The sequence below is a fragment of the Cynara cardunculus genome, assembly GCF_001531365.2.
Source record: "Cynara cardunculus var. scolymus isolate 2C chromosome LG 4, CcrdV1, whole genome shotgun sequence".
In the NCBI taxonomy this organism is placed as follows: Eukaryota; Viridiplantae; Streptophyta; class Magnoliopsida; order Asterales; family Asteraceae; genus Cynara; species Cynara cardunculus.
In genome coordinates this window covers 7272747-7285212 of record NC_037531.1, presented here as the reverse complement: position 1 = coordinate 7285212, position 12466 = coordinate 7272747, and the positions used below count along the sequence as shown (strand labels likewise).

The 12466-nt window shown below is 36.7% G+C and overlaps 3 protein-coding genes across 6 annotated transcripts; 1 reads left to right on the top strand and 2 right to left on the bottom strand.

Annotated features, from left to right (window-relative positions):
- The first annotated feature begins 1440 nt into the window (after window positions 1-1440).
- LOC112511546 (F-box protein At3g12350) lies at window positions 1441-3207 on the top strand. Its single transcript, XM_025117220.1, has 2 exons — window positions 1441-2416; window positions 2592-3207. The coding sequence occupies exons 1-2, from the start codon at window positions 1601-1603 to the stop codon at window positions 3039-3041; spliced, it is 1266 nt and encodes a 421-aa protein (XP_024972988.1). The 5' UTR covers window positions 1441-1600; the 3' UTR covers window positions 3042-3207.
- A 436-nt stretch (window positions 3208-3643) lies between these two features.
- Window positions 3644-4848, bottom strand: LOC112511548 (LIM domain-containing protein WLIM1-like). The gene is made up of 5 exons (XM_025117222.1): window positions 4624-4848; window positions 4436-4532; window positions 4294-4340; window positions 4135-4224; window positions 3644-4062 (listed from the first exon to the last, which is right to left on the bottom strand). Exons 1-5 carry the CDS (start codon window positions 4756-4758, stop codon window positions 3868-3870), a joined length of 564 nt encoding a protein of 187 aa, XP_024972990.1. The 5' UTR covers window positions 4759-4848; the 3' UTR covers window positions 3644-3867.
- A 424-nt stretch (window positions 4849-5272) lies between these two features.
- LOC112511545 (WD repeat-containing protein PCN-like) lies at window positions 5273-11672 on the bottom strand. 4 transcript variants are annotated; one of them, XM_025117215.1, is made up of 12 exons: window positions 11596-11672; window positions 9739-9950; window positions 9487-9630; window positions 8653-8956; window positions 8503-8566; window positions 8211-8324; window positions 7963-8125; window positions 7298-7451; window positions 6616-7217; window positions 6274-6455; window positions 5830-6090; window positions 5273-5744 (listed from the first exon to the last, which is right to left on the bottom strand). In XM_025117215.1, the coding sequence occupies exons 2-12, from the start codon at window positions 9904-9906 to the stop codon at window positions 5447-5449; spliced, it is 2454 nt and encodes an 817-aa protein (XP_024972983.1). In that variant the 5' UTR covers window positions 9907-9950; window positions 11596-11672; the 3' UTR covers window positions 5273-5446. The 4 variants fall into 4 exon arrangements, with proteins under 4 accessions (XP_024972983.1, XP_024972985.1, XP_024972984.1 ...); XM_025117217.1 differs by having other exon boundaries at window positions 9487-9621; XM_025117216.1 differs by lacking the exon at window positions 11596-11672 and having other exon boundaries at window positions 9739-10485.
- Window positions 11673-12466: the final 794 nt, after the last annotated feature.

Sequence of the window (12466 nt, the reverse complement as noted above, 5' to 3'; positions counted from 1 at the left end):
ATTAACAAAAATAAATTAATAAAATATAATGAGATTTTTTGATTTTGTAACTCTCAATTAATGATATGGGAGTTACATAAAAACGAAAATTACCTAAATATTTTTTTCCCTTTTGTTCACATATGTTCTTTGAAATTGTAAATTTAAAATTTTTATTTTTTTATCATGATTAATCACAACCCTTTATTGTAAGAATCAATGACCAAGATTGATTAACAAAGTTCTAACAATAATCTTGGTTAACATTTGAACCAATATATATATATATATATATATATGTGTGTGTGTGTGTGTTGTGTGTGTTTGTTTGTTTAACATTTATTTTATTTGTCATTGTGACATGATATGCATTTGTTATGAAATCACATGGTATTTTTATTGATTTTCTTCAAATTCATTTAGCATGTAAATGTTTGTTGGTTTATTTTTCCATTTGGTCACTTCAATTTTGTTTTTATTCAAAATTGTTAGTTTTGATCATTAATTGGCTTTTTTTTTAGATATTTTTATTTTAGTTGGATCGGTGACGATAGTTTTTAGTGTTGTTACAGTGGTGAGGTTATGACGTGGAGGTAGTCGCCGTGAAGGAGCGGGAATATCACCAGAGCTTTATTTAGTTTTTAGCAGAAAATTAAATAAATAACATAAAGACTAAAATGCCCTTAAGTCAACAAATCCTGTTAACGACCATTATGAAAAGCGAAACAAATTAGCAACATCAAAGGTGTAATTAGTTTCAAAATAATAACTAGATTTAATAATGATAATGATAATTCTCTTGTCCATGTAAAATTTGTCTCCATCAAATTCTTGATTATATTGTTATTGCAGTTAGGGGTTCTCATGGGTTAGGTTGATTGGGTCGAAGGCATTTGAACAACTTAACTCAATGTTTGTTGTTTGAAAAATCTTAACTCAAACCAAACCAAAGTGCAACCCAACTCAACCCAACCCGTACAGATTGGTCGGGTTAGTCAGGTTGATATTTTGATACATTAAAATATTCTTCTAACCTTGAATATGTTATTTTTCTACTTATAATTTCTTTTTCATCATCAATCATTTAATACAACTTAATCATATTTCTTACGTATATCACATTTAGTTAATTTTCTCGATTTACATATGTATGTTCACAGTTACTAAACATATATACGAATAAGTTATATAGAGATGTAAATAGATTGAAAATATGTATATATGAAAAACATATATGATAGTTCAATTGTCTAATGTATATATTAATAGAAATTCAACAATCATATTAAATTCAAGAAAAATAAAATGATATCGGGTTCATCCGGTTGGGTTGGATTCAAATAATAGTAACCCAATATCAACTCAATACCTACCGTTTGACAATTTACGACTTGATTAGATATCAGGTTGCTCTGATGGTTAATGTAGTGATAAAGTTAGTTAATTACAAGAAAAACTAAGATACATTTTATGTTGGGAGTTTTGAGCAGAAAATGCAAATCCGATAAGGATGGTGGGTCAATCTCCTTCATTCTCATCTCGGACTTGAGAGATCCAATTTTATGCACAAATCCCAGTTCTCTTCCAAGGAACACCACCATCTTCTTCCTTTTCCTCCGAAATGGCGAATCTTGATGCAAGCGAAGCAACAATCCCAATGTCTGAATTCCCGGAAGACGTTCAGCTCTGCATCCTGTCCTTCCTCACTCCATCCGAGATCTCCTCATTCGCCTGCACCTCCAAGCGGTTCCTCTCCCTCTGCCGGAGCGACTCCAAGCTCTGGTTTTCAATGTGCGATCGCCGATGGGGGTCCAAGACCCAAATCAAGAAATGGGGCTCTGGTAAGATTACCTTCAAGCATCTCTATAAAACGCTACATGACTACGAGAACCTCATCGGATTTTGGCGCCTTAGCAGCATCCAAAGCCAAGTCAGGGTTATTTCAAACCAACCACCAACCTTGGTGTTCTTTGAGTGGGGTCCATCCTTCATAACCGGTTCTAGGGTTTCACCCTCCAACACCGGTACTTATAACGTCGTAAAGACCCCCTTTTTATGGATGGGTATTTCTCCCAAAGGTGAAATTGTTAATTTTCTTGAACCCACTTCCCATTCAAATGAATTGGTTTCCGTGGATGTGAACCATATGGGGGAATTTCATATCGTCATCGAACAACGTGGTCTTAGCTTTGGGAATGCAAATGTCATAAATGAAGAGATGCTTGGATTAGAAAGTGGATCCCCTCCAGACAGGTTAACTTCTGAGATGTATCGCTACTTTGCAAACAAGACCAGTCCTGGAGGAGAAAGAGAAAGAGCCTGGAGGAGGCAGAGGAGGAGAGAGAGAGAGAAACATAAGAAATGGGAGGCTGAGCATTTCGTTAAGATCATCAATTACTCTCCTACAACTTTAAGGCCTTTGCAGGGTCTTTGGAAGGTAGTAATCATTTCATTTGAAAGCATATATTTATTATAACTTCAATGGGTTTCTGTAACTAATTCTTTGCTTGCTGTGTCTGTAAAACCTTCATTCAGCATCTACTTGTTTATGTTAGCATTGATGTCAAGTTAAGTCAGTTGGATGCACTCATTTGCATGTCTGACTACTACAGGGCATCTGTGAAGAGGCAAATCTGGACTTCTATCTGGTGGTGTATGATGACATTGGTGGTATAGCATGTCGAAGGATTGGGGACTCCTGCAAACCTTTCTCCAGTTATGCACCGGTGTTTTGGACCTCAAACAATACGTTTTTCGAATCTCCATTTTCTTCCGAAGAAGAACATATATATGATACTCGTGAACATCTTCTCCCAGCTGGGCATCTGCTGTGCTCGGAGAAGGAAGATGTGGCGCGCATCATGTACATCAATTCAAGCTATGATCTGGTGCTACCAGGATTGGCAAGCCCCACTACTGTGAATCCTCATCAGGTGGAGGGAAGGATTTGGCAGTATGGTGATGGAACATTTGGATTTGGGTTTCTTCGTGATAATCACATTATAGACTTGAAGCATATCGCAGTGGATGGATGCCTATTAGATGCAATCAAACCTTTGTAATAGTTAATATGTCCTTTCTTAGAGTAGCAACTCACATAGACGTGGTCTTTCTGTTGCAAGGCTCACCAATATGGGATCTATATTTGATTGTCTGGATAAATAAGTCAATTCCTTAACAGTATGTTCAGTTTCAGTATCTATGCAAAATTTGTTTTTGTTTCCTTCTTATTCATCGGTGTAGAGGTACGTCATAATAAAGGCGCTATTTTATGTTATGGAAATGTCATAAAACTGTGTAATTTTTACTGTTAGTTTCCTGGTAACTTGTAGAAACGCTTTTATCAAATGATTTCGTTGCATCTGAATTACAGTTTTCATACTGCTTTATAGAGATATTTGGACTCATGTTGATCTCCCCTGCTATTTTGCTTTTGTTTTATCAAGATTTCTGTGTATTGCCACTTGCAGGTTGATAGTAGCATTGAGGGAGAATGAATATGCTTTATGAACAGCTGAACACAAAGCTTCATGTTATATTGGAAATGAAGCTTTTGACAGGGTTTCTCATCATTTTTATAAAAGCTGAAAAGTTGCTGGAACATTTGAACTGTAGGACAATATGACAAGTTTCAAGCAAAGGAAACACACGATTACAGGTAACATCTTCAAGCAGATTAATGCAATAAGCTGATGTAACTTGAATATGAAGCCTGTCTTAATAGGAACTTAGCATTTAAACTGGTACATGAGCCAACAACACATTATCATTATTGTAATAAGTGCAACAAGCTTTCAAATTCCAATACTTGATCCACAACAAAAGACCACGTCGATTAGGAAAAGGAAAACAGGGTTCCGTCTCTTCCATAGTAAAAGGAGGTTGAGATTATGATGACGTGGAAACTTTATGGTGGTCACCCTCAAGCTGGCTCAAGTTACCCTTCTCTCTGATGAGTTGGGTGTGGTGGTGTCTGCAGTAGAGGCGACCTTCATGTGCAATGTAGTTTGATGGGCTGATGACACACCCTCCATGACTACATTTGAAGCAGCTTTTGTGGTATGCAGTTCCATTTACTGAAACCTACAAGAAACATATATATTTTATTCATAATAATACTCTCTCTACTCCTTGTAACTTGTTTTAAAGATTTACCTTTTCAGTGGGATAGACAGTGTTTTTGCAGCCCAAACATTTCTCTCTTGTTCCCACAAACATACTGGACACTTTGTTAGCCATTGGCTTCTGTAAAAAGATTGTACCAGTAAAATAAATCCTGCTGAAGGTTGAATATATACATGTATACAATTATACCTCAGTCCCATCATTGGTTTTGTGTGGCTTGAGAATCTTTGGTGTGCCTGATTAAAAAAAAAGTAGTGATGTTGATGCATGAATCCTCTTAATTAAGTAATTGATAATAATAATAATAATAATAAATGTAAATGATTATTACCCTCAAAGCTTTTGTCTAAGCTTCCAGTATTCTTGAAGAGTTGATCAAAGTGTGGCCTGCAATAGAGAACTCCCTCAAAGGAGTTGTAGTTACTGAGCTGCAACCAAGTAAACATACATAATTACAGATCCAACACCAACCAATCAAAACAATTGAATCCCACATATGATATGATTATACATAGTTACCTTGAGGGTGCCATTGCAATGGTGACATCTGAAGCAAGCTTTGTGGTAGATGCGAGTATCAGCAGTGAGCTTGTCCACAAGATACACAGTCTTGTCACATGCCATGCATTTCTGGGTTGTACCTGCAAATGCCATGGCTGCTGAGATTTTGGGATTCAGATTGGGATTGGGATTTGGGATTTGGGATTGGGATGGTAGGAAAGATAATGTTTTAGATAAGGGGGCGGTTCTGTTTCAATCATTTTGTCTGAATTCCCAAGTAAGCAACCATCTGTCAACCACTCATTCCAACTAAGCAACTACCTGTCACTCACACCTTTGACAACTTAACAACATTAGTATAATAAATAGAAGTATCTTTTATGTAAGATTACATAAAAGATCCAACCAATTTCATGGCATTAGACCAAACATGGAAATTTGCAAATGTGACAGATGTTATATAGCCATTTTTTTCTAATTCAATCAACTATGTTTTCATCTTTACTTTGGCAACATGAATTTAGATAACCAAATCAAAATGGGGTCAAAAATCAGATCCCAGCAGTAAGCACCTGCTGGAAGAACAATCAGATTCCAGCAAACAAAGACATGTATGGAAAGAACCTACGTTGGATGAAATTGTGTTTACACAACCACAAGGTATAAATTCAATAATCAAAGACAAAACAGATTAATCGAGTTTCAGAGAAACCAATGTACATGAAAAAAGAATTTTACTACATTACAAAACATAATATCATCCCCACCCCAAAGTTGATAAGAGAGAATGAAGACACCAAAACTGAATCTAACCTAACCTCTTGTCGGGTCAAGACTGGGTTTATGTCCCGTATATATGTCTGTGAACAGGCTGAGCGTCAAAAGTCTTAACCACTTGCAACCATGGTTTATCTATCACTAAAACAGAGCCTTTTGAAAGATGCCCAACATACAACACTGGTTCTCTGAAACCACGAATTTCAAAATTCTTCTTTCTACTTTCTAACTCATGCACCTCTATCAACTTTCGTTTTAGTTTCCCCTTGTATAACTTCTTTAATGTTGAATCCTGACCCTTTACTTTCTCATGATCTTCATCTCCACCAATTGGCATCCCAAAGTCAATGAAGCACATTGCCCTAAAAGAAAAAGAAAAAACAATCAGCATGCACTCCATTTACGATAAGCTTGTTGGCTAATTTCAGACTATGCAAATCCAACTACCTGGCACTGTAAATGATGACACTTGATGAACTCAAAGACGGCGGAAATGTGAGCCCAATAACCTCTCCAGGAAACTCTTGATATCTTCTCGGCAACATTAATGTGTTGTGTCTAGACCATTCTCCTAATTTCTTCGCATCCACGTCAAAAGCATACACTTGATTGGAAGATGTGGATATTATTAGCACATTGCTATTTCGAGGAGTAAAACCTCCAGCGGTAACTGAGGCACCATCCAATCTTGAAATAAACCAGTGTTGCCTGCCCACAAAAAGAAGACTCACATACTAGACAGATAAGGTATTCAAATATAAATAAACTGGAAAGAAAAGATAACTTGACCAGGGACCCAATTTGATGTCAGAAGTTGCATTAGAAGAGCAAGAGCAAAGGCCAAGTCGGAAGGAATTTCTATGAAAAAAAAAGCTAACACTAGCCCCTTGCCTTTGCGTCTCTAGATTGAATATATACACATCTCCAAAGCAGTTGACAGCAGCGAGCCACTGTCCATCAAGACTAGTAAACATCTTTGTTATTGGAGGCTGAGTAGGCGGTAATTCTTCATCGGACTCCGTATGACAAGGTGTGAATCTGTGAGTTAACTTCAAACTTTCAACATCTACAACCTGGAATTTTAAGAGATCTCATCAAAAAGTCTGATAAAGAGCATAAGATGCAAAGTGGCATTCAAGTCATGTCCCAGGTAAATTATAAACACATGCACAAATATACACCCAAGAGGGGAAAAGAAGTCCACATATAATAACAGAGAGAATCATTGCTTACATATATCATTCTGTCATGCCCCGATATCATTAACCGTGAAGAATCTGAGCTAAAAATCATGGAATGGGCAAAAGGTAAACATGAAGGAAGTTTTCTCTTACTTATGGACCACACACTTTTCCCAGTTCCGTTCCTTTTCAACTCAAAAAGGCAAGGCTTCAAATGATCTGAATAGGAAAAATATCTCCCTGAAGGGGAGATAGAGCTGCAAATGATCTTCCGCAATCCCTTGCTCTTGACTCGAGCCACCATATCAGTAGTTGATAGGCCACCAGATGGTCCGGAAACTATGTTAGAAACATCTTCTCTATTCACATGGACTGTAAAAATATCTAACCAGTGTGAGGCCTGGACCAGAAGCAGATAAGTCAACCTGTCAACTGTACTGCACACCAATTGAATGGGTGGTCTCTGTGGTGCTGGGCAGATATCATGTGGAGCGAATTGTGTGAAGTCGTTAACTGAATATGCAAAAAGCTTAGTGTCATCTCCAGCTGATATAAGCATGGGAATGCCCGTGTGAGCCCACTTATTGTAACTGAAGTCAAGAGGTTTAACCCTACTACCCCGGGCTCTTTTTATCTTATCTTCAGGTAATAGATCTGTCAGAGAACATGTGTTGAAGGCATAAGAATAATAAAGAATGGTCACCATTAAGTCAATCAAGAGCACAAAGGCATACCTTCATGACTTATGGGTACAGCAACAACCAAGGCTCGCACATCATGTGTATGGGCTCTAACATAACCAACATAGACCCACTTTTTAGTCTGTGTAGAAGAAGATTTATCACCAGCAGAACCAACGGCATTCCCAGAGAGCTTATATAGTATAACCTGAAAGAAGAAATTATTGTCATCATGATAAAACATCAAAATCAACTAAGAGATATCATGACATTTGCACTAAAAAGCAATCTCCATCACTTGTCTGATTCCTTCATGTACCGAGTAAATGAAGATGAAAGAGAAATAATATAAGAGCTTAAGAAAAAACACACACTTTTGATTAAAAAAGGAAGCAAAAGGAGAGATGTCTCACAAGACAATGAGATTTCGTGTTAGAATACAGCATACAAAAAATATACACACAGTGATTGCGGAATACAGCCAGTGAACAAGAACACATTTTTTGGACTTCACACTCACCCCACCATGGCAAGGTCTGCATAGATCTATCCCACCCCACCCAACCTCTAGGTGAGATATACGAAGTTCGCTTGGTTAGATTTATTTTACTCTCCACAAGATCATGTTACTACCTTTTCCTTTAAAATATCTTTAAATTTTGCTCCGTGATACAAAAAAAATCTCTTTAAATTTTCTATAACAAAGTGATATTCAGTACCTGCCCATCTGATCCAGCAGAAAACACCCTTGTATGGCTAGGACTAGCTGCCAAAGCATTAACATCACCCTTATGACAGGAATGTGCTTGCAAGAGAGTTCCATGTAAACTGTCCCAAAACTGAACACTGCCACTACTATCTGCACTCACAAGGGTCCCGCACCTGAAACGACAAATATAAAAACAGATTTACTAAGCTAAACCTCGTATAATTAACAGTGACCACTCACACAAAAATCCCCATTTACCTCAGTGCAAGTAAAGACCATACACAAAGTTCAGACACACCACCTAAACCTCCAAGACCAACAGTGATCCTGTGTACTTCATGCAACGATTTAGCATCCCAGCATCTTATGATCCTGAACTTGTCATAAAAGCCAACAATTAATGATTTACTTGCTATGGTAGTAATGAAAATCAGACATTTAAATTAATTGAATATCAATATATAAAAATTAGTAACAGCTGCATATCGCTTACAAAAAGCATCATGATAAATTGCAAGCGAATTTGCAAAAGTTGACTACAAGTACATACCCATCACTACTCCCTGAATATATCAATTTTCCATCTGGACTCCAGGTGACACTTAACACACGCCCTGCATAGAGAATGAGGAAGTACAGTAAGTGACAAGAATAATCAACTACAAAGTGTAGTGCCCAGAACAGGAGGCAGCTATCTCACCACTGACCCTTGGCAAAGATTTATGGTAAGTGAACTCATCGGAGTCTGAGATATTATATATTCGCACATAGCCGTCATCGCAAGCAATTGCTAAACTTGTGTTGTCAGTAAATGGATCCTCATATAACTCGAGTGAGTCGACTTCGATCTCACTGTCACTGGTGGCATCACCATCACAAATAGTTCTATCACTGACATGTCCATTTTCTACATAAGCCAAATCCTGTTTTGTATTGACCTGCAGCTTACACCAATGATGAGTAGCCATCTGCCAGATGGATACACCAATAGGATCAAGCACAACCTGCCATTAGATAAACTAGAAAAATCAGATTTTATAAAAAAAATTAACTTAAAGGAAACAGTTATCAAGTAATAGAGCCAACAGGGATATGGGAATGGAGTGTAGGAACCGAATCTTGAAACAAACTGCCATTCACCAAAACAAAAACCACAAATGGCTCCATGAAAAATGTTTTTGTCATTTTATAAATGCATCAGTCTGAGTAAGGCAAGGCTTCAATTCCAAACAATAAGGTAACATCAACAAAGTGTGATTCTCATACGTTTTGCAGTTTCAGCCAGTTGCTGCCGATTATTAACAGCTTAAATATTGGTTACTGCATTAGCAAAACAGCTTTAGCCAAGGTTCCAAGACACCACAATAAAACTCGCCATTCAAGCAATTCCTTTTCCAAGTAGTTATTTGCAGCAGGGACCAGCAGATATGCTCACTAAATCTCATAAATATAATTTTCATTGCACAAAATATGATATTATTCCCCTACCAGCTAAATGCGTAAATACGGACTGCATTACAAAATTTAGACAAACCTTCTGTGTCAAGTTGAATAAGTCCCACTCCGAGACTGATCCATCAATGCTTGATGAAAACAATCTACCGGCCGCTAAGCCACTGGAACCCGAACTACACCATACCAGTGAAGAAACTCTCAAATTAGGGTCACCCTGTATCGTCTATAACAATGAAATATATTCAAAAAACTGAATTTGTTATGAAAATAACACTTTGGAATCTGAATGATAACAAGAAGAAGAAGGTGAAGATGAGCATAAGAAGCATACCAGTTGGCAATGCCAACCAACAGCACCAGGAGATACAAGCCAAATCTCTAGAGAGCCATCTTCCCTAGCGGCGGCAACTTGAGATTCGTCGATGCTGGTGGCTAGAGCAACTATTGGGGACGGATTCCATTCCACTGAGCTGCTACTACATTTGTGGAACTCCAGCATCTCCACCGCCTATGCCTGAACCCTAATGTCTCCAGAGAGAATGTCTTTATAGTTCACAAGGGTAATAGAAACTATGTTAGATAAAACTTAAACAGCAAAAACTACTTTTACAAGACTAGTCCTCCCACTTTTAAAAGTAACCCATCAAGTCATTTGATTATGCACTCGTGAAGATTGAGATGATTGTCGTTTGGGGACACATTGGTTGGGTTTGCTGGTTTAGAGGCATATGAACAACCAACCCAACTCAATGACTACGGTTAGTAAAATTTCACCCCATTCAAAGCATATAAAAAGTATAAACCAACACAACCCAAACTATGTGGGTTGGGTTCAGTTGGATTGGTCGGGTTTGATAAACTTAGTGTCATCTTGTTACAAACAACTAGACAAAAACACAATCTACTTCCATGGACAGGGGTAGCCTCGTTCACTCTAGCAGCATAATATCCTAAGATCCCATTTGGTTTGCAGGACTTGATTGGATTTGGAATTGAATTCCATTCCAATCCCATGTTTTGGTTTGAAGGATTTTGAGGACTTGAAATCCCACAAACATAGAATTTTGAAATCCCATGGGTGGTGTTGGTATTTCAACAGAATTTCATAGGATTTGTATGTATAATGTTTTAAATGTTAAAAACATTTTTTGAAATAATCAATTAATAAAAAGGTAATTTAGTTATTTTTATAATTATTTATAAATTTTTTTATAAATTATTTATAAAAAACTAGAATTCAAGTCCATTCCAAATCCTACAAACCAAAGACTCCAAATCCAAATCCCTCCAATTTGAAATCCTTCCATAAAATCCGAATCCCTCAAAACCATTCCATCAAACCAAACCCCTTAAAACCATTTCATCAAATCAACGTCCCCTAAAAAAAATTACTAACAGCTTTCTACTTGGTAAAGACAAATCATTGGACAAACCACCACAGATACATTTCACAAAAGGCACCAAGATCAGACAGGGTATTGGAAATCTAATTTTCGAAATGTTCCAAAGTATTGCATGCATCCACTGAAAATATTGTTTTGCTTCTTTGTGTTAAGTTGAGTAAGTCACTCTGCCATTCACTGTCATTGCAAGTTCTTGTCAAAAGCATGTTTTTATCTTTTTTTCTGAAACAGACGTACTTGCCATCAACTACGAACTCCAGTTTAACCCGAGTTTAAACACACCTCAAAGTGCCCCAGTTATTATATAGTAAAATTATTTAAATTTAGGTAGCTTCACAAGAACTAGAGATTTGCAAACAAGAAATAACAATCAGAGTGAAAAAAAATGTAATACATTACTTTATAAGAAATTTCCAATCCCCTAAATCAAACTTAGTGCAGGTACTTGGAAAATTAGTAGCACCGATCAAAGCTAGATTTGCAAACCCCCAAATCAAGTACGTTGTCTCAAGATTCATGAGTAACAAAAGATGAAACTAATGAGAAGCAAACTAACTTTGTCATCAATTCCACAGATGAGCCAACATGAGTAACGGAAGCTAAAGAAGCTATTTGCAGTTTGTAAAGAAGCTAAGAAAACGCTGAAAAATCATAACACGAAACTACACATCGAGATATTGGATCGATTAGGTTTTCCACCAAAAAAACGTGGGATTTAAGGCGTTAGGGTTTTGTACGAACCGAGAGAAATCAAAATATCGACAAGCCGTGAAGGGATGTAATACCTGTTAATGGAAGTGCTGTGCGGCTGTCTCCGTGAACTCGTGAATGGAACTATGGAAGTGCTGTGCGGCTGAAGGAGACCAAGAACAGTATGGGGGTAAAGGTCTGAAGGCCTCAAGGCAATATGGGCTTTAATCACATTGAGCTTGGCCCAACTGGTGACAAATATTTGTAACAATTAGAAAATTGCATTTGCTTCGCTCATTTTTGGTATTTGATCCCTGCAGTTTCTTTTATTGCAAAACTTTCCTTATATTTGTTGGGTGTCTTGGGTGAAGGTGGTTGATCATTAACCAACATAACAGTGAACCCGATTCAGTGTATTTATTAGGGCGAAGAAGATTAACTAGCTGTTAATTTTGGTTCCTCCTACTAAGGGCTAACAGAGAGCATATGAACAGTTTTAAAATATCCGTGTTTCGTTAACTCGTACAAAATTGAGTTAAATGAATTTTTGGTAGAATTGTACATAGCGTGTTTGTACTTTATGCTTACCCAAATTGTACCGTATTCAAATAACAATCAGTAATTGTTGAGGGGTTAAAATCGTCAAACTTCTAAACTCTTAATCTATACTATATTATAAAGCATTCGACAAAAACTCTTAAAAACCGATTTTTTTATGCATTAAGTACTGTTTATTGATGCATATTACTTAAAATTCAATATTACAAGTAAATTGTGCGTAAGTACAACTTATTAAAACTTCATGTTTGAATTCGTGTAACTAATTGTGGATAAACATAATCAAATAGAGAATAAACATCTCATTTTAAAATATAAAAAAATTAAAATATAATTAATATAATTATTGAGTTCTAACAAAATAATTAATTATTATCTTTATAAAAAATTATATTATTAAATTAAATA